The 22748-nt window shown below is 33.7% G+C and overlaps 3 protein-coding genes across 3 annotated transcripts in view; 2 read left to right on the top strand and 1 right to left on the bottom strand.

Annotated features, from left to right (window-relative positions):
* Window positions 1-17445, top strand: part of LOC105348035 (protein jagged-2-like) — a 103125-nt gene extending 85680 nt beyond the window's left edge. The window contains exons 2-4 of the mRNA XM_066083375.1: window positions 14987-15086; window positions 15485-15658; window positions 16980-17445. Coding sequence (XP_065939447.1) covers window positions 14987-15086; window positions 15485-15658; window positions 16980-17215 — 510 coding nt within the window. The 3' untranslated portion in view covers window positions 17216-17445. The remainder of the gene's footprint in view (window positions 1-14986; window positions 15087-15484; window positions 15659-16979) is intronic.
* LOC136274997 (ATP-dependent DNA helicase pif1-like) overlaps window positions 1-22748 on the bottom strand; it is a 423530-nt gene that overhangs the window by 7153 nt on the left and 393629 nt on the right. The window lies entirely within an intron of this gene.
* The window catches only part of LOC117685086 (fibropellin-1-like), a 187130-nt gene continuing 185405 nt past the window's right edge, over window positions 21024-22748 (top strand). Inside the window, exons 1-2 of the mRNA XM_066087401.1 lie at window positions 21024-21057; window positions 21213-21326. Coding sequence (XP_065943473.1) covers window positions 21024-21057; window positions 21213-21326 — 148 coding nt within the window. The remainder of the gene's footprint in view (window positions 21058-21212; window positions 21327-22748) is intronic.

The raw sequence follows: 22748 nt of genomic DNA, 5'->3' as shown, positions 1-22748 counted from the left end.
CTACACACCCTTTCACCCTTTACTCAAAAGCTCTGCTTATGTGAAGTCTGAGCCAAATAGGGGTTAGTAGAAATTATATATGCTCTCAAAAAAGGATTTTTGCATGATCCGATATGATCTTCACCCGTTACCTAGAAATTTCATGCAAGGTCACTGCACATCGTTTAACCATAGAGACACTCTGCGAGTATTAGCCAGATTGGACCAAAGGGAAAAAAGATATGCCCCAGACAAGGATTTTATATATATAATTCTGCTATGACCTTAACCTTATACCTAAAAACATGGTTCAAGGTCACTGCGCATCCTTCAACCAAAGGAACCCTGTGGATGAGGTATGAGCCAGATTGGGCCAAGGGGAGAGAAGCTATGCTCCAGTCAAGCAATCTCGGATGGACAGACGGACAAATTGATCACTAGAAGGCGCCCGCATAAACATGCCTTTTTATCTAATTTAAAATAGTATCCATGCTATCTGCCCTTGGTGAATAGTCATCAAAACCATTCATCAGCAGAATTTGATTTCCCTCCTTTTCAAGGTGGTATGGGACATCTGTCGATATTAATGTGGATTAAAGTACTATATAATTGAAAAATTTTCACCGGTTTAGAATTTTCAAATTTTACAATATTTAACCAAAAAATAGCTTTTAAAAATATTTGAAAAGAGAAAAATTGTAAAAACCCCAGCGGGATTCGAACTCATGACTTACAGGTTCCTAGTAAACCCTCGAACCCACTGCGTTAAGGACTTAGGTGACCATTTTTGAAAAGAAATTACATGTACTTATATAATTACACTTTATTTTATTGTTTATTTCGATAAACAATACGTCACAACATGGAAGTGTCCCATATCACCTTAAACTCGGAACACCTCTGACCTAATAAGATCGCCGCATTAAATACAAAGTTTGATTTAACTCTAATTTGTTTATCATCAAGAAATTCTGCATCGCTGACAAATAAAGTTTTCTTCTGTATAATGAAATACCAATTAACTGACTATTCGGACAATAGCAAGTTTATTGTCCCACTCCACAGCAACTATTTCCCTTGGCTTTGCCTCATTAAATAGTTGCTGTCTTGGGGGACAATAAACTTGCTATTGTCCTCATACCCAGTAAATACTAAATAGGCATATAATATCCCATCCACCTACATTTCATGTTATATAACCTCCCGTTTGTAACCTTCAATTTCACTGTAAAGTCAACACATCTGTCATAGCCGCAAGTTTCACAATTTATTTCTGCTTCTCATGTACTTAAAATTAGGGGCCTTAATATTGCTTACCAATTCCAACAAGAGACATCCCTCTAACTATTGATAATCATTAAAATTCATTTCATGAATCTTCGCAACAATGATAAACCTTCAAGTACAGTCACTCTCAATTTTACAAAAATATTGACGGTACTTTATCCGAAACTGTTCCTTGTACCTTTAACTTAGTACACTAACATTTTTATGAAAAGACGGTTTGTCTTAGAATAAGAAAGCTAATGCAATTCTGAGAAAACGAATACCACATATTGCCAATTCCATTGAGGTTTAATAAAAATATGGCCATTTAAGTGAACCCACAATTTCCAATTTCCTTTAGTAAACACAGATTTACAGGGTTCTCCATATTAAAACATCTTTACCTGACCTTTTAGAGGTCAACTGTTGTTCAACCACCTTTAAAAAGAAACCTTATTCAATACAACATATGCCTACATGATATAATCATGATAAAAGCTTCACATCACTTAGAAATACCCTTACATGTATACCCCCCCCCCCCAATCTTTTGATTTTCATAAAAAGTCATGGTTTGAAATGTTTTACCTAATTTTATGAAACGTGTGGCAATTTCCTTGAGTAATATCTCACACATATTTGAAAACAATCATCAATGATTCTAAAATTTGATCTTTATTTGTTTATTGTATGATTTGTACCATTTTAATTAACAAATAGACAGCTGTCCTGCTTGTGATTTCTTGTTTTCATGAAAAAAGTAAGCTAACAATCATATTTAGTGAATATCTAATCTATTCTGATTTCTAGTCTCCTTCTAACCATGCTAAAACAGTAAGTTACAACCTACAAGTTAGACATCTGCCATAAATTAGAATTAAATTCAAACACACCCAGGTAGCTGAAGACGGAGTTGATTTCAATGAAAAATGTTCAAATTTGACATGTTTTTCTACTTTTTTTCTGCATATATACCTTAGAAAGGTAGAAATAGGTTGTTTCTTGTTCATTTCAAAAGTAATTATCATAGCAGATGTTATTTCAAAGTCAAATGTACATTTACATATCCTACATGTAATCTTAATGCAGACAATTAAATTGAGGGGGGGGGGGGGTTCAATTATGTAAACACATCTAAATATCTTTATGAAATAAAAAATAAAGTAAACATAATTGCATACTTTTATTGAAAAACAATTTTCACAGCAATTATGAATTTCTTTAAACAGCCTTAATTTTGTTTTCATAATTTCTTATCAAACACAAACCACAACATGGCATGATGCTTTCTTCAAGTTCCATTATTGTTCATGCATTATTGGATTTAATTTGAATTACCGGTAAATAGTCTGTAAAACACAAGGAATATGCATGTGGATAGAGGTGACAGGTTAATCTCAGGAGCTGACCCACAATAATCAACAGGTACCGGTAAAAGCCATGTGGTAACAAGAGTCTGTTTAGAGCTGAAATAAAAAAAAAAATAATTAGCTGTGTTTACATACATGTACTAGTAATAGCTATGTTTACATTAACATATGCATAGTATTTCTGTAAAAATATACTACACTGACCATGCAGTGTAATAAGTATGACATATCCCAATACATGATATAACATTTAGGCAGTACAAGATCAAAAATTTGCATATCAAGTCATAATATAATATTAAAAAATTTTCATAGGTATAAACACTTATCAAATTGAGAGAGAGAGAGAGAGAGTTTGAGAGAGAGAGAGAGTTTATTACGGTACCGTACTTGTAGTGCAACAGTCAATATTTCAATTCGTAAATTACAAACGAATATTACCCACCAAACAGCGTCAAAGTACATGTACTGGTATTAGCTTCTGGTATACCATTTTTTATCAATTCTACTGTGTTTTTTTTTGGGGGGGCAAATAAATTTAGCGAGGTTTTTTGTTTATTTTCTTATAAATTACATGTTTTAAAAACAATACTATGTGTAATAAGCATAAAACATGTATGAGTAAACTTAATGAAGAATTTTTAATAGATTATTTTTCACAGAATGTGGTACATAACATGTATGTCAATCTTTATAAAACTAGCGTATATTTCGTGCGCCATAAATTGCAAGTTTTTTGTAACTAAATATCATTTACTTGCATGATAGGTATATATGGTCTAACCAAAATTTTCTTCATAAAGCTACAGCTGTATGTACCACATATATGTTTTGTCACAAGTATACATTTAAAAAAAAATATACCCAAATTCCAACAGTTGAAATAAACTCAACTCATTCTCTGATAAGTTCATTGTGTTTTGTGCGTGCATATCTTATTTGTCTGCTGCAACAGCAGCCAATCAGCGGTAAGCTGAATCCACAGAAAGAAAGTTTGTGTTTTAGGAGCGGGTAAATTGTTTATGCGACACTGTCAAGAAAACCACACCAAATAATAACAAGAAACATAAATATTCACTTAAATGTATTGTGTTGTAAAGTAAAGGTTTTTAACACTTATTGCATCTTGCAAAACATGTGATGACCCTTAATCATCTGTCATATATCTGATATACATGTATATGTAAAAGATGGGAGAAATAACGATGGAACAAGCTGGGATTCGAACCTGGCTCTCTGAATCTCTAGTCAAGTGCTCTACCAACTGAGCTACATGTATCTGGCACCGGTATTCAAACTAGTCTGACCGTCACATTCCTCCCCCCTTAAATGATCTTCACCCTCGAAGATCACCCCTGGCAGGATCGAGTTAACCTGTTAGTTCCAGGGGTTGGTCACAACACCAATATTGTAACAGGATGGGAGAAATAATGAAGGACCAAACCGGGATTTGAACCTGGGCCCCCTGAATCTCTAGTCAGGTGCTCTACCAACTGAGCTATCTGGCACTGGTATTCAAACCGGTCTGATCGTCACATATATAAAGAATTATTTTAAACAATGTTGTTCAATAAAAAATAACACTCGTTACCTTCAGTTTTTGTCTGTAATTAATCAGTATTGGCGTGCGATCAGTCCTTGCCGAGTACCATTTCTCACCAGTGCATTGTTACGTCATTTTATCAACACATAAAATTACATACGAAAATATGATGTAACAGTGCACCAGCGAGAAATGGTCCTCGGCGAGAACTGCTCTCACGCCAGTACTGCCAGTAGTCAGATTAAAAAAAGAGAATAAAAAATTACATTTAAAACATTAACAAAGACAATTTAAGTACACATCATAACTGCTAAACAAGAAAAATTATGTGAACTGGTAGAATGGTACGCATATTTCTAACTTGTAACCTACATGTAGAAGTACATGTACCGGGTACCCGTTGGTCTGCTAAACCTCTCTAATGATACAATGATCGGCATCATAAAGATATTAAAGTCATGTTTTAACTCTGAAGTCTGAAGTATACAATTTTATTTACTTGAAGTTATGTCTACAGGGTATTCATGACTACATTTGGAGTCTTCTGCACAAGAATATATGATATGTTTCTATTTAGACCCTGCTTTGAATTTTGAGTTGAAAATTCACAATCTGTTATTTTTTTAAATAGATAAATTCAGTTACCCTTTCCAGTCCCCCATGAACCTCGAGCGAGTCTAAACATCCATGAAACATGTAAAAATTGCACGTTAGTAAACAAACACCCACATCATAACAAAAACATCTAACAGTGTGCACCTACTTACATGTACATCTATACTATATACTAAATTTTAACCAGTTAACAAGAAACTTTAAAAGGAGTAAAAGCCTCACCTTCTTCAGTAACATCCACATAAATCACACACTTTAATGTCCATCTTTTCTCCTTCATTACTCGTAGCTTATCAACGGCTGATCGTCGACAGAAGTGTGGCTGTCAGAATTTCCTCGTAAACGATTCACACGAGAAAAAATATCCTCCTTAAACAAATATGTAGTATTGTTCCCTGTGCATGTTCATATGTTTCACAGTAAATTGAAAATGCATGTATACACCGAAAGAATACACAACTTCTCTTCTGCATTACGGCTCTCTCTTTTCTACAATGCCGTTCGGTACTGTTTACATTCGGCGCGCGCGCGGGGGTTACATACAGGGGCGCCCCGACAAATAGTTGCACATAGAACGTTTAAATATAATGTGTGTTCATTGAATTCATAAATGATATAGATGAAAAAAATGAAATTGAATCACAACAATTTATCTAAGACGCAACACAACGTAATGCAGTTAATGCCTAGGCCTTAAAGTGGCATTTGTTCGCTTGTGTGTCTATGTAGGCATATTAACTCGTTCATGTACGATTCTCACATATTTGTTTTATGAAATTTGAAAAAAAATATAGCACAGAACTTGTTTAATTTGATACCAAATGATATTATTTAATATATTAACAATAACTGAATTCATTTTTTTTCATTAAATGATAATGATTTTTGCTATCAGAAAAATACGTGTATGAGCTGCTGACCCCTAATTATAGGGGCCAGCCCTTTTTTCTTAATTTTAAATGAAAGCTCTTGTTATTCTAAACAACTTTTGCTCTATATGTATTAACAAAATATTTTTAGTTTAAAGGTTATTATACAAAAAACAACAAAATTTCAGACCCCCCAAAACCTTATACTTTACCGGCAAATAGCTTAAAAACTGAAAAACATTTTGCCAAACTTTTCATGCCAGCAAAACTATAAAATGTTACCAACAATTCTGCTAAATTTCATGCAACTATCTTTTGTAGTTCCCAAGATCAACTCTGGACAAAAGACCCCCCAATTTTCAATTAAAGGGCAATAACTCATAACCGGAAGTGAATTTTAAAAATTTGAAAAAAACGTCTCGAGATATTAACATTGTCTAAATACCCTGAAAGTTTCATAAGAATCAGACAACAAATGTACGAGAAATGGCCTACACAAAATTTGCGGATAAAAAAATGAAAATAATAATAAGAAACAGTAGAATAACAGAAGGGTTTTCCGTTGAAAAACGAAAAACCCTAATAAGAAAAGTGAAAAAGAAACAATAGAATAATAGAAGGGTCTTCCGCTGAAGACGGAAGACCCTAACAATAAGAAAAGTGAAAAAGAAACAATAGAATAATAGAAGGGTCTCCCGCTGAAGACGGAAGACCCTAATAATAATAATAATAAGACTAGAGCAAAGCAACGAGTGGGTCTTCCGTCCAATTTTTGAATAAATTAGATTAAACTTATCAATTCAAAGATAAAATCGTAGATCTAAGCGAAAAAAAGAGAAAAAAAATTTGCGGCACTCGAGGCTTGAACCCGGGTCGCCTGGGCCATGTCCACGACTATAACGACTGAGCTACTCGGACTCCGCTTCAGAACTTTGACGCTTAATTTCTCGAGAATGCCTTAATCGTTTTTAAAACTAATTACATATTCTTAATCAGTAAAACGGTCACTATAAGGTGTAAAAATTTCAAAGAAAAAAAATAAAAAATAAAAAAGTCAAAAAATTCAATTTTTGAAATTTACTTCCGGTGACGACCGGAAGTGACGGCGGACATTCTCTTGACCGAGGTACATTAGAAAAACGGTAGATCTATCATCTCTGAAAATTTCAGCCTTTTATCTTTACTCGTTTTTGAGAAACCCGACAGACAAAATTGACTTTTTAAAATCGTAAACGGACGATAACTTCTGACCGGAAGTGTTTTTTCAAAAAATAAAAATTATATATCAGCTTTAGCTAAAAACACGTTTATATTGAAAATTTGAATGGAATCGACCGAGACATCTCTGAGAAATCGTCTGCACAAAATCGGTAAGAAAAAAAAAGAATAATAAGAATAAGAAAAGTGAAAAAGAAACAATAGAATAATAGAAGGGTCTTCCGCTGAAGACGGACGACCCTAATAAGAACTAGAGCAAAGCTCGTTGCAAAGCAACGAGTGGGTTTTCCGCTAATGTCGAAAGCAACGCTAGAAGTACGTCTAAGAAGCAGAGTTCTTAATCTAGTAACAAAGAAACCTAGGTACAAAAAGATAAAAAAAAAAAACGAATGATTTTTGGTACAACTTAACATAATCCGAATGGTTTTAAGCACGACTTAACCAAAAACCCTTAACCATTTCAAGAACGACTTAACAAAAAAACAATGTGTTTAAGTACGACTTAACAAATTTGACTTCATTTTAGGTACAAGTTAACTTTACCTTGAACTATCATCTTTTTTCTTAACCCAGAATGCAAAATTAAAATTTACGTAAAAAATCAATTTTGTTTAAAACATAATTCTGAGCAACTTTTCCTCTTCACTGCTTTTCAAAGGGTTGACCTTTCGTACTGTGTGCTCGTTGCGTCATTAATTGTCAGAAACTTATCGATGTAAAGTTTACTTTACTGTACCTCTGTGAATATTTTCTATGTAAAATTACTATGAACCAGACAACATTGAAATGGTGAACATTTCAAAGGGCCCCGCTTATGTTATTTCAGAGAATTTTGCTTTGACCTTGACCTTTAACTTGAAATTTTTCCAGCTGGCATAGAACTTTTATTTCAATTTCATTCCCCCTAACATACATGCATTTTTGTTCAATCTGACCAAGATTAAGCATATTTGGAAAATAATCTACTGTCTAAAACTAATTTTAAATAGATCTGCTATGACCTTCACATTGACAGACTTGGTTCAAGGTCACTGCACGCCATTAACCAATAAACTCTGTAAAGGTAAAATATTAGCCAAATAGGGGCTAAAAGGAGAGTATATCTATGCTCTTAAAATATGGATTTTTGTGTGTTCTGATATGACCTTGACTCTTCATCTACAAATATCATTCGAGGTCATTGCATATATTTTGATCAAAGGCATCATGTGGGTGAAGTATGAGGCTGAATGGAGCAAAGGGAGAGAAGATATACTCCGGACAAGGATTTTTAAAAATATAATTCTGCTATGACCTTCACAGTTTCTTTTCACTGAAAATAGGTTCAAGGTCACTACACACCCTTTACTCAAAAGCTCTGCTTATGTGAAGTCTAGGCCAAATAGGGGTTAGTAGAAAGTATATATGCTCTCAAAAAAGGATTTTTGCATGATCCGATATGATCTTCACCCGTTACCTAGAAATTTCATGCAACGTCACTGCACATCGTTTAACCATCGAGACACTCTGCGAGTATTAGCCAGATTGGACCAAAGGGAAAAAAGATATGCCCCAGACAAGGATTTTATATATATAATTCTGCTATGACCTTAACCTTATACCTAAAAACATGGTTCAAGGTCACTGCGCATCCTTCAACCAAAGGAACCCTGTGGATGAGGTATGAGCCAGATTGGGCCAAGGGGAGAGAAGCTATGCTCCAGTCAAGCAATCTCGGATGGACAGACGGACAAATTGATCACTAGAAGGCGCCCGCATAAACATGCCTTTTTATCTAATTTAAAATAGTATCCATGCTATCTGCCTTTGGTGAATAGTCATCAAAACCATTCATCAGCAGAATTTGATTTCCCTCCTTTTTAAGGTGGTATGGGACATCTGTCGATATTAATGTGGATTAAAGTACTATATAATTGAAAAATGTTCACCGGTTTAGAATTTTCAAATTTTACAATATTTAACCAAAAAATAGCTTTTAAAAATATTTGAAAAGAGAAAAATTGTAAAAACCCCAGCGGGATTCGAACTCATGACTTAATGGTTCCTAGTAAACCCTCTAACCCACTGCGTTAAGGAGTTAGGTGACCATTTTTGAAAAGAAACTACATGTACTTATATAATTACACTTTATTTTATTGTTTATTTCGATAAACAATACGTCACAACATGGAAGTGTCCCATATCACCTTAAACTCGGAACACCTCTGACCTATTAAGATCGCAGCATTAAATACAAAGTTTGATTTAACTCTAATTTGTTTATCATCAAGAAATTCTGCATCGCTGACAAAAAAGTTTTCTTCTGTATAATGAAATACCAATTAACTGACTATTCGGACAATAGCAAGTTTATTGTCCCACTCCACAGCAACTATTTCCCTTGGCTTTGCCTCATTAAATAGTTGCTGTCTTGGGGGACAATAAACTTGCTATTGTCCTCATACCCAGTAAATACTAAATAGGCATATAATATCCCATCCACCTACATTTCATGTTATATAACCTCCCGTTTGTAACCTTCAATTTCACTGTAAAGTCAACACATCTGTCATAGCCGCAAGTTTCACAATTTATTTCTGCTTCTCATGTACTTAAAATTAGGGGCCTTAATATTGCTTACCAATTCCAACAAGAGACATCCCTCTAACTATTGATAATCATTAGAATTCATTTCATGAATCTACGCAACAATGATAAACCTTCAAGTACAGTCACTCTCAATTTTACAAAAATATTGACGATACTTTATCCGAAACTGTTCCTTGTACCTTTAACTTAGTACACTAACATTTTTATGAAAAGACGGTTTGTCTTAGAATAAGAAAGCTAAAGCAATTCTGAGAAAAAGAATACTACATATTGCCAATTCCATTGAGGTTTAATAAAAATATGGCCATTTAAGTGAACCCACCATTTCCAATTTCCTTTAGTAAACACAGATTTACAGGGTTCTCCATAGTAAAACATCTTTACCTGACCTTTTAGAGGTCAACTGTTGTTCAACCACCTTTAAAAAGAAACCTTATACAATACAACATATGCCTACATGATATAATCATGATAAAAGCTTCACATCACTTAGAAATACCCTTACATGTATACCCCCCCCCCCTCCAATCTTTTGATTTTCATAAAAAGTCATGGTTTGAAATGTTTTACCTAATTTTATGAAACGTGTGGCAATTTCCTTGAGTAATTTCTCACACATATTTGAAAACAATCATCAATGATTCTAAAATTTGATCTTTATTTGTTTATTGTATGATTTGTACCATTTTAATTAACAAATAGACAGCTGTCCTGCTTGTGATTTCTTGTTTTCATGAAAAAAGTAAGCTAACAATCATATTTAGTGAATATCTAATCTATTCTGATTTCTAGTCTCCTTCTAACCATGCTAAAACAGTAAGTTACAACCTACAAGTTAGACATCTGCCTTAAATTAGAATTAAATTCAAACACACCCAGGTAGCTGAAGACAGAGTTGATTTCAATGAAAAATGTTCAAATTTGACATGTTTTTCTACTTTTTTTCTGCATATATACCTTAGAAAGGTAGAAATAGGCTGTTTCTTGTTCATTTCAAAAGTAATTATCATAGCAGATGTTATTTCAAAGTCAAATGTACATTTACATATCCTACATGTAATCTTAATGCAGACAATTAAATAGAGGGGGGGGGGATTTTTCAATTATGTAAACACATCTAAATATCTTTATGAAATAAAAAATAAAGGAAACATAATTGCATACTTTTATTGAAAAACAAATTTTCACAGCAATTATGAATTTCTTTAAACAGCCTTAATTTTGTTTTCATAATTTCTTATCAAACACAAACCACAACATGGTATGATGCTTTCTTCAAGTCCCATTATTGTTCATGCATTATTGGATTTAATTTGAATTACCGGTAAATAGTCTGTAGAACACAAGGAATATGCATGTGGATAGAGGTGACAGGTTAATCTCAGGAGCTGACCCACAAGAATCAACAGGTACCGGTAAAAGCCATGTGGTAACAAGAGTCTGTTTTGAGCTGAAATAAAAAAAAAAAACAACAATTAGCTGTGTTTACATACATGTACTAGTAATAGCTGTGTTTACATTAACATATGCATAGTATTTCTGTAAAAAAAACACTGACCATGCAGTGTAATAAGTATGACATATCCCAATACATGATATAACATTTAGGCAGTACAAGATCAAAAAATTGCATATCAAGTCATAATATAATATTAAAAAATTTTCATAGGTATAAACACTTATCAGATTGAGAGAGAGAGAGAGTTTGAGAGAGAGAGAGAGTTTATTACGGTACCGTACTTGTAGTGCAACAGTCAATATTTCAATTCGTAAATTACAAATGAATATTACCCACCGAACAGCGTCAAAGTACATGTACTGGTATTAGCTTCTGGTATACCATTTTTTATCAATTCTACTGTGTTTTGTTTTTTTTGGCAAATAAATTTAGCGAGGGTTTTTGTTTATTTTCTTATAAATTACATGTTTTAAAAACAATACTATGTGTAATAAGCATAAAACATGTATGAGTAAACTTAATGAAGAATTTTTAATAGATTATTTTTTACAGAATGTGTTACATTACATGTATGTCAATCTTTATAAAACTAGCGTATATTTCGTTCGCCATAAATTGCAAGTTTTTTGTAAATATCATTTACTTGCATGATAGGTATATATGGTCTAACCAAAATTTTCTTCATAAAGCTACAGCTGTATGTACCACATATATGTTTTGTCACAAGTATACATTTAAAAAAAAAATACCCAAATTCCAACAGTTGAAATAAACTCAACTCATTCTCTGAGAAGTTTATTGTGTTTTGTGCGTGCATATCTTATTTGTCTGCTGCAACAGCAGCCAATCAGCGGTAAGCTGAATCCACGAAAAGAAAGTTTGTGTTTTAGGAGCGGGTAAATTGTTTATGCGACACTGTCAAGAAAACCACACCAAATAATAACAAGAAACATAAATATTCACTTAAATGTATTGTGTTGTAAAGTAAAGGTTTTTAACACTTATTGCATCTTGCAAAACATGTGATGACCCTTAATCATCTGTCATATATCTGATATACATGTATATGTAAAAGATGGGAGAAATAACGATAGAACAAACTGGGATTCGAACCTGGCCCTCTGAATCTCTAGTCAAGTGCTCTACCAACTGAGCTACATGTATCTGGCACTGGTATTCAAACCAGTCTGACCGTCACATTCCTCCCCCCTTAAATGATCTTCACCCTCGAAGATCACCCCTGGCAGGATCAAGTTAACCTGTTAGTTCCAGGGGTTGGTCACAACACCAATATTGTAACAGGATGGTAGAAATAATGAAGGACCAAACCGGGATTTGAACCTGGGCCCCCTGAATCTCTAGTCAGGTGCTCTACCAACTGAGCTATCTGGCACTGGTATTCAAACCGGTCTGATCGTCACATATATAAAGAATTATTTTAAACAATGTTGTTCAATTAAAAATAACACTCGCAACCTTCAGTTTTTGTCTGTAATTAATCAATATTGGCGTGCGATCAGTTCTCGCCGAGTACCATTTCTCACCAGTGCATTGTTACGTCATTTTATCAACACATAAAATTACATACGAAAATATGATGTAACAGTGCACCAGCGAGAAATGGTCCTCGGCGAGAACTGCTCGCACGCCAGTACTGCCAGTAGTCAGATTAAAAAAAGAGAATAAAAAATTACTATAACATTTAAATCATTAACAAAGACAATTTAAGTACACTGTACACATCATAACTGCTAAACAAGAAAAATTATGTGAACTGGTAGAATGGTACGCATAGTTCTAACTTGTAACCTACATGTAGAAGTACATGTACCGGGTACCCGTTGGTCTGCTAAACCTCTCTAATGATACAATGATCGGCATCATAAAGATATTAAAGTCGTGTTTTAACTCTGAAGTCTGAAGTATACAATTTTATTTACTTGAAGTTATGTCTACAGGGTATTCATGACTACATTTGGAGTCTTCTGCACAAGAATATATGATATGTTTCTAATTTGACCCTGCTTTGCATTTTGAGTTGAAAATTCACAATCTGTTATTTTTTTAAATAGATAAATTCACTTCAGTTACCCTTTCCAGTCCCCCATGAACCTCGAGCGAGTCTAAACATCCATGAAACATGTAAAAAATACACGTTAGTAAACAAACACCCACATCATAACAAAAACATCTAACAGTGTGCACCTACTTACATGTACATCTATACTATATACTAAATTTTAACCAGTTAACAAGAAACTTTAAAAGGAGTAAAAGCCTCACCTTCTTCAGTAACATCCACATAAATCACACACTTTAATGTCCATCTTTTCTCCTTTATTACTCGTAGCTTATCAACGGCTGATCGTCGACAGAAGTGTGGCTGTCAGAATTTCCTCGTAAACGATTCACACGAGAAAAATATCCTCCTTAAACAAATATGTAGTATTGTTCCCTGTGCATGTTCATATGTTTCACAGTAAATTGAAAATGCATGTATACACCGAAAGAATACACAACTTATCTTCTGCATTTCGGCTCTCTCTTTTCTACAATGCCGTTCGTTACTGTTTACATTCGGCGCGCGCGCGGGGGTTACATACAGGGGCGCCCCGACAAATAGTTGCACATAGAACGTTTAAATAATGTGTGTTCATTGAATTCATAAATGATATAGATGAAAAAAATGAAATTGAATCACAACAATTTATCTAAGACGCAACACAACGTAATGCAGTAAATGCCTGGGCCTTAAAGTGGCATATGTTCGCTTGTGTGTCTATGTAGACATATTAACTCGTTCATGTACGATTCTCACATATTTGTTTTATGAAATTTGAAAAAAAATATAGCACAGAACTTGTTTAATTTGATACCAAATGACATTATTTAATATATTAACAATAACTGAATTCATTTTTTTTCATTAAATGATAACGATTTTTGCTATCAGAAAAATACGTGTATGAGCTGCTGACCCCTAATTATAGGGGCCAGCCCTTTTTTCTTAATTTTAAATGAAAGCTCTCGTTATTCTAAACAACTTTTGCTCTATATGTATTAACAAAATATTTTTAGTTTAAAGGTTATTATACAAAGAACAACAAAATTTCAGACCCCCCAAAACCTTATACTTTACCGGCAAATAGCTTAAAGACTAAAAAACATTTTGCCAAACTTTTCATGCCAGCAAAATTATAAAATGTTACCAACAATCCTGCTAAATTTCATGCAACTATCTTTTGTAGTTCCCGAGATCAACTCTGGACAAAAGACCCCCCAATTTTCAATTAAAGGGCAATAACTCATAACCGGAAGTGAATTTTAAAAATTTGAAAAAAACGTCTCGAGATATTAACATTGTCTACATACCCTGAAAGTTTCATAACAATCAGACAACAAATGTACGAGAAATAGCCTACACAAAATTTGCGGATAAAAAAAAAAAATAATAATAAGAAACAGTAGAATAACAGAAGGGTTTTCCGTTGAAAAACGGAAAACCCTAAAAAGTGAAAAAGAAACCGAAGAATAATAGAAGGGTCTTCCGCTGAAGACGGAAGACCCTAATAATAATAGAATTGAAAAAGAAACCGAAGAATAATAGAAGGGTCTTCCGCTGGAGACGGAAGACCCTAAAAACTATTGTCACATTTAAAAAAAATTGATCCAGAAGCCATTTACAGCAACAACGCAAGTTGAAGCATGTAGCAGAAAAAAGGTAAAATCATCAAGGTACTGAGGGCACTTAAGCGGGAAAATGTGCTTTGTTATCACCATATTATATCGATATCACGGTTACTGCACAATTGATTTAATTGTAAGATGATAAAGTAAATTCGACGCAGCAAAACTTTTTCTCGCATCTACAACCTTAAAGAAAATAGGCACGCAGTTCAAAATTTGTCATTTGAGCGGACCACTTTAAAACGTTCAAACCTCCGTTGCATACAATTTTTCAAATAATCACGCAAATATACATATATACTGTTTTGATAAACACTCATTATTTGAGAGAAGGTTAAATAAGTTACATTTACAGTAAACTCTCGTGTTCATCAAATGTTTTATTTGGCAGGAACTGGCTGGTGCTTGTTCGAACTCAACATGTGAAATCAACCAGACTTGTAAACACAAGAGATATTCAGATGAAAAATTCTTTGAATGTGTTTTGTCAGGTAATATCATCCGGTAACTTTTTTTAATGCAATTAGATACAATTAAAAATCTACATGTGTTAAATGTACATCTACATAATTTGTTGTCCTTATGCATTTTGACAAAAAACTTAAGTGTCGAAAAGAGCTTGTTTTTTTTAAAACAAAAGAACTCGTCTAAACCAAAATAATTAAAGTCCATTTGTCAAAAAGTATTATGTTTTAATCTAACACAGTATACTAAAAATACGTCAAGAAATTTAAATTGTTAGATATCAATAGATACTAAAACAATCACAATAGACTAGAAAAATTGACAACTTGTCGTACCTTTTTGTAAAGGTAAAATGAAGCCTCTTATCCTAGGTATTGATCAGATTAATTTCAGTGTTGAAGTTTATTGTATTTTTGTTAATAAGATTGTGGAATTCCCGATATAAAAGGAATAGATCTGGGTTCAATAAAACGTGAGGACGCCATTGGTATACACAGGAGGATACACGCCTCGTGTGCTGACGGATACTCCCAGTCTGGTTCAGGACGGCTGAACTGTCAGTCAAACGGAGAGTGGAAATACGACATTGTCTGTACAGGTGAATATGCTAATTTGATATGCGAGGAAGTAAATCATTAATGCTTTAGTTTTTTGTAAAATAAATGATATTTTAAATGGATGTAAATGAAACCAGGAAATTTAGTTTTTTTGGTTCCAATAACACAACATGTAAAATGAAACGGGTTAATTATTATTCATTTCGATATCACGAGTACTGAGCCACATTCACGGCACCAGCAATGCCAACAGTCTAGAACAACGCAGTGAAAGTGTTAGCAAGTAAATTGATTGACAATTGAAATATTCCTATGAACACTTTTACTTTTACTTCTTCCACTGGGTCGAATGCTGACTAATGTGTTTCATACTAATTGTTAGACCTATTCAATCATCTAATAGTCTACGGACTTTTACGGGATTTTTCCCCCGATTACGACAAAAAAGCACACGGCGGGTGGGACCGGTCAGCAGAGAGTGCTCACTCCTCCTAGGCACCTTATCATACATCTATATTTGTTGGACGTCCGTGTTGCTCTGCTTTGAATCTGTATTTCGTTTTATGGTTTTATGAGATGGTTGACGGTTTTTATTGTCATTTTTTCATTCAAACAAACATGTTATGACTTTAACTTCTATTTTAGTGGTTGTTTTTTGAAAGATCCATTTTCATTTCTTGTCCATCAGTTTTAAAATGTGAACTGCAAAATATTATTAGGGTAACCAAATAACATTAAAAAAGACTATTAATCGTTTTAATCAGTGATTAAAATATTTCTCGAAAATTGTATGGATCAAAGCAATACTGAACTTTAGTCTCGTTCAACCAATCGCTCGGCTGACACCTTAAATCTCCGACAAGGATTTACGGAGACAGCCAAGCGTCGAGTTGAACGAAACTATATTGAACTATGGCGTATGAATACATACGACTACAAAAAATATTTAAATTGTTCGTACCATTTAGAATCTGACTATTTTCAAGATATTTATAAATAAGTTTCCTTGAAAAACAATGCTTTACCATACATTACATCGAATTCATCAATTATTTTCAAGAATTAAGTCTTGTTAGCAGCAATGATTTGTGCTAATGGTCCAAAAGCTGTTTCACTCTCGGTTTGTCTGAGTAACTGCATAGGAGATTTGATTAAAATCAACTCCCAAAAAAACTAATCATAATTTATTTCAATTCTATATTTTTAAAGAAGACTATTAATCGATATTCCGGCTCTAGTATGTTATGTTATACTTAAACGGCAAAGTCAGGCATCGGCTATCATGTAAACGCATGTAGCAAACATCCACGTTCCCATTAAGATAATTAGCAGTTGATTAAATCATTGTAACCATTTAAATAGTTGATGAGTGCCAGAAAGACCCTTGCCTCAATGGAGCCACATGTACGAACACACCCGGCTCATTTACCTGTACATGTGACGCCGGATGGACCGGGATAATTTGTGATGAAGGTAAAGAACTAGAAAATGTGTTACGCCCTACATTTTTAACGAGGAAAACATATGTTTTAAACTGTCGAGATTGTCAACAAAGTTTAGTACATTTTAATGTTCCTTGTTTTTTGAGAAGACGCTAGGGTAAATCTTTAAGGGGAAAATGGAACAGATTTATTTGTGAAATTTGTACATGTACATGTGCATCTACGGTTGTTATCTTTATTTATTCTGTTGTGAAGGGGGCTTTTTTGCCAAAATATTAAGCTGAAGATACTCTTTTACAAAATTAAATTTACAAGTAGCTGGAAAAGCAAAATCAATGCTTCCAAAGATCCACTGAAGTATCTGAGTAATCAACTGAAGTGATTCAAGCAGCAAGATGAAGTATATCAAGAATGAACTGAAAAATTAAAAAAAAATTCAAGTAATTTTATTTAAAGCAATTTACATGTGATACGTATGTAATTCATATGAAAAACGTACGTTGGATCCACATACGTAAAACGTATGGAATGTATCACGTATGTCTAACACACGTGTAACATACGTTTCACATATGTTCATTAACAAACGTTATACACATGTGTTTCTTAAATCACGTTAAGCGTAAGTGAGGTCACATACGTATCACACATGTTTAACGTATGTGGCACATTTTGCTGTATATACTTCAACAAAAATAACGAATCATGCAAAGTACAAACAGCTTCTTAACAGACTAGTTCGAAATATTTATTAGAGCATTATTAGTATTGATTAAATCTGGGTCATGTTTAAAATGCCGGTAAAATCAAACAAAAAGCGTAACATTATAAACTCTTCTTATATTATGATTTTGACGCGCTTTGTAAGACAATATTAATCATTCTCCTTTTTTAATACGATGTTTCTTTCAATGTCTGACTTATGAAACTGAAGGTTTAATTGTTTAGAGTCATAAAATTTCATAAAATATTAATGAATGTCTGGATAATCCATGTCACAACCGAGGAACGTGCAATAACAACGATGGATCTTTCGAGTTCACAGGGGCACTCTGTAATGAAGGTTAATTCTCTCTTTCTTTCTCCCCCATCCTTTTCTCTCTCAGAAATATTTATAGTTGTTAAATTGATTTGCAATATACGAAACTTGCGACTATGACTGTTGTGTTGACTTCACACAATGAAATGCAAGTTACAGATTGGCGTTAAATTACATAAAAAAGGTAGATGGGACATAGTAGACTTTTAACCAGTAAGTTTCGGACATGTGATATTGTAACATGTGCACGGTATGGAAAGTAAACCCTTTGCAGGGAATTAGCTGGGGGTCGTCTAAAAAGCTGAACAATCAAGAAAAATACGCGGATATTAAGAAGGGTTGAAATCTCAGAGAAATCACTATGGTGAAAAATGCACTAAATATGACTAGTTATTTCCACAAAAAATAGTGATTGGCCTTACAATGTTTAAAAAGAAACAACACAGGAAGCGGTCTACAATTATTGAGGATTTTTTAAGTATCTGTGCCTTGGTTTCAGTCTGTCTACTTCGTTGTTCGCTGAGATATACCTTGCCAGTTTACTTGTTGTTATATTATTTATGTTCAACACGTTTTTCTACACGTCTTTTCGTTCAAGGTTCGGGTGTATGAAATGCCTGAATGCAGATACATGTATATAGGGGGTGTGTGTCGATGAGCCACAACTAATATGGCGGTAGTCGGAGATAAAAGAGAAATAATGCGTATTTATGTCATGTCAGCTTTAAAAACGAGGACTATTATAGCATTTTAATGTCTTAATTGATGTTGCTTTCTTGTATTTGTTTGTATTTTATATTGTTTTTTCTAGTTTATGTTATGGCTGAGATAACAGCTTAAAATCATAATAACTTTTAGATATCAATGAATGTCTTGACAATCCATGTCAAAACGTAGGAACATGCAGCAACAGCGATGGATCTTTCACGTGTACATGCGTAGGTGGATTCACAGGGGCACTCTGTAATAAAGGTAAAAGTATATAATTCTTTCCCCCTCTATCAATATTAATGTATATTTTTCTTTTCCCTCTATCAATATAAATAGGTATGCCTTGCTCCTCTGCTTCTATGTTTCTTTCCGACTATCTTAATTTAAGTTGATGTTTATCAATTCTTTCATTGTTATTTCTGTATCTGCCTTCCTCTCTCATGTTTGTCATTATCTCTCTAGTACTTATCTTTACAGTGTTCGTACTTTTAAATACCAACATGTTATTACAACTTTATCCATTCTATTTGTATAAAGAATTAAACTGTTATTTGTAGCTTCATTTTGTTGGATATAGTTTCATTATTATATCAATACAGTTTTATTTAAAATCAATTATCAAATAAGCATGTTTATAATCGTGGAGGCTGCAAATGTTAAAATGTTCCTTCCGTTAAAATAAGGATAATTTTTGAAATCCAACTTAAAACCAAATTCTCCTTTGATTCTTGTTATATGTTAAAGCTTACATGAATGCATAAAGCATTTGGTCGCCATATTAGTTTCGATCGCTCCTCTACTGCCACTGGGGTATCTACAGTAGTTGAGAAAGTTATCGTCGGTTACTTTCCGATCGAGGCATGTAGGTTGCACGGACTTGTTGATGCATAAACTACACATTGCAGTAAAATGTTTGTGATAAAGAAAAAAGGAAACAGCAATCACAAAAACAGGTCTTTTAATTCTTTACAAGAATTTTCAAGGTATCATTATTATTTTGTACAGATTGCGCTCCCTTACATCGAATGCATATCGAATACGTGTGTCGTTCATAGAGAGTGTATAACGTCTGTGTCTTTTTGAAAACACTGGCCGAACTACATCCAACTCAGTAACTAAATAATATTCTACTACAGTTATTGCCGAGATCAAAGAGATGCCGCGGACATTATTCTCCAATAAACAACGAACGTCATCAGTAAATTATCAAATCAGAAATACCTATTTGTCTCGCACTGACCATGAAGGTACAACTTTCAACCGCAAAAAGTTTTAAAACTATGTCAATTTTATGTGTTAGTTCCAGTCAAAACGATGTGTATTGCCTCAAATTTCTATTTTTAAGAGATCAATGCAGCTGTTCTTAGCACCTCCCTAGCACATTCTCACTGGGTGTTTTTACATAAAAAATATAACGTATAGTAGGAATAATCGTATTACATTGCCCTTAAAATATTAGGAACATGATTTAAAGATATTTTATCAATAAGTAAAGAGTATTAAAAATCCAAAGAAAAATTTTGTCTGTCGTCTGCATGTGATTCCTTTGATCTATTCACAAGTAAACATTACTAACAAAACCATAGGGGTTACACGGAACAGCCGTCAAAATGACCTAGATCGTCTCTCTATAGGAGAAACGATCTGTAGAATTACTGGGCTGTTAGTAGAATAGAAATAAAGTTCTTGTTTTTGTGAATGTTGCAGGATCACCTCCTCGGTCTCGAAATGTTGTTGGAAATATAAAAGCCTCGGCTAACGCCTCGGCTTTTACATTTCAAAACAACATTTCTTGACCTCGGGGGTTATTCTGCAACATTCACGAATACTCGTACTTTATTTCTTAAGTAAATCCAAAAAAGTAACACGTAACATCGTTCCATCGGTTTCTACATAAGGTCAGTTTCTAAAGCCCATCCTGTTATTGACATTGCTTGATCTGCCAGAGTGTGTGGTTTGCGCATATGCAATGTTTAAACAGAAACAACACAGGAAGCGGTCTACAATTATCGAGGATTTTTTAAGTATCTGTGCCTTGGTTTCAGTCTGTCTACTTCGTTGTTCGCTGATTTACCTTGCCAGTTTACTTGTTGTTATATTATTTATGTTCAACACGTTTTTCTACACGTCTTTTCGTTCAAGGTTCGGGTATATGAAATGCCTGAATGCAGATACATGTATATAGGGGGTGTGTATCGATGAGCCACAACTAACATGGCGGTAGTCGGAGATAAAAGAGAAATAATGCGTATTTATGTCATGTCAGCTTTAAATACGAGGACTATTACATGCATTTTAATGTCTTAATTGATGTTGCTTTCTTGTATTTGTTTGTATTTTATATTGTTTTTTCTAGTTTATGTTATGGTTGAGATAACAGCTTAAAATCATAATAACTTTTAGATATCAATGAATGTCTTGACAATCCATGTCAAAACGGAGGAACATGCAGCAACAGCGATGGATCTTTCACGTGTACATGCGCAGGTGGATTCACAGGGGCACTCTGTAATGAAGGTAAAAGTATATAATTCTTTCCCCCTTTATCAATATTAATGTATATTTCTCTTTTCCCTCTATCAATATGAATAGGTTTGCCTTTCTCCTCTGTTTCTGTGTTTCTTTCCGACTCTCTTAATTTAAGTTGATGTTTATCAACTCTTTCATTGTTATTTCTGTGTATCTGCCTTCCTCTCTCATGTTTGTCATTATCTCTCTAGTACTTATCTTTAGAGTGTTCGTACTTTTATATACCAACATGTTATTACAACTTTATCCATTCTATTTGTATAAAGAATTAAACTGTTATTTGTAGCTTCTTTTTGTTGGATATAGTTCCATTATTATATCAGTACAGTGTTTTTAAATCAAATATAAAATAAGCATGTTAATAGTTGTGGAGGCTGCAAATGTTAAAATGTTCATTCCGTTAAAATAAGGATAATTTTTGAAATCCAACTTAAAACCAAATTCTCCTTTGATTCTTGTTATATGTTAAAGCTTACATGAATGCATAAAGCATTGGTCGCCATATTAGTTTCGATCGCTCCTCTACTGCCACTGGGGTATCTACAGTAGTTGAGAAAGTTATCGTCGGTTGCTTTCCGATCGAGGCATGTAGGTTGCACGGACTTGTTGATGCATAAACTACACATTGCAGTTAAATGTTTGTGATAAGGAAAAAAAAGCAATAACAAAAAAACAAGTTTTTTTTATTCTTTACAAGAATTTTCAAGGTATCATTATTATTTTGCACAGATCGCGCTCTTACATCGAATGCATATCGAATACGTGTGTCGTTCATAGAGAGTGTAAATCGTCTGTGTCTTTTTGAAAACACTGGCCGAACTACATCCAACTGAGTAGCTAAATAATATTCAAATACAGTTATTGCCTAGATCAAAGAGATGCCGCGGACATTATTCTCCAATAAACAACGAACGTCATCAGTAAATTATCAAATCAGAAATACCTATTTGTCTCGCACTGACCATGAAGGTACAACTTTCAACCGCAAAAAGTTTTAAAACTATGTCAATTTTATGTGTTAGTTCCAGTCAAAACGATGTGTATTGCCTCAAATTTCTATTTTTAAGAGATCAATGCAGCTGTTCCTAGCACCTCCCTAGCACATTCTCACTGGGTGTTTTTACATAAAAAATATAACGTATAGTAGGAATAATCGTATTACATTGCCCTTAAAATATTAGGAACATGATTTAAAGATATTTTATAAATAAGTAAAGAGTATTAAAAATCCAAAGAAAATTTTTTTCTGTCGTCTGCATGTGATTCCTTTGATCTATTCACATGTAAACATTACTAACAAAACCATAGGGGTTACACGGAACAGCCGTCAAAATGACCTAGATCGTCTCTCTATAGGAGAAACGATCTGTAGAACTACTGGGCTGTTAGTTGAATAGAACTAAAGTTCTT

Source organism: Magallana gigas, chromosome 1 (assembly GCF_963853765.1).
Source record: "Magallana gigas chromosome 1, xbMagGiga1.1, whole genome shotgun sequence".
NCBI classification, from domain to species: Eukaryota; Metazoa; Mollusca; class Bivalvia; order Ostreida; family Ostreidae; genus Magallana; species Magallana gigas.
Note: the sequence above shows the minus strand (reverse complement) of the source record. Positions and strands in the feature narration are given on the sequence as shown.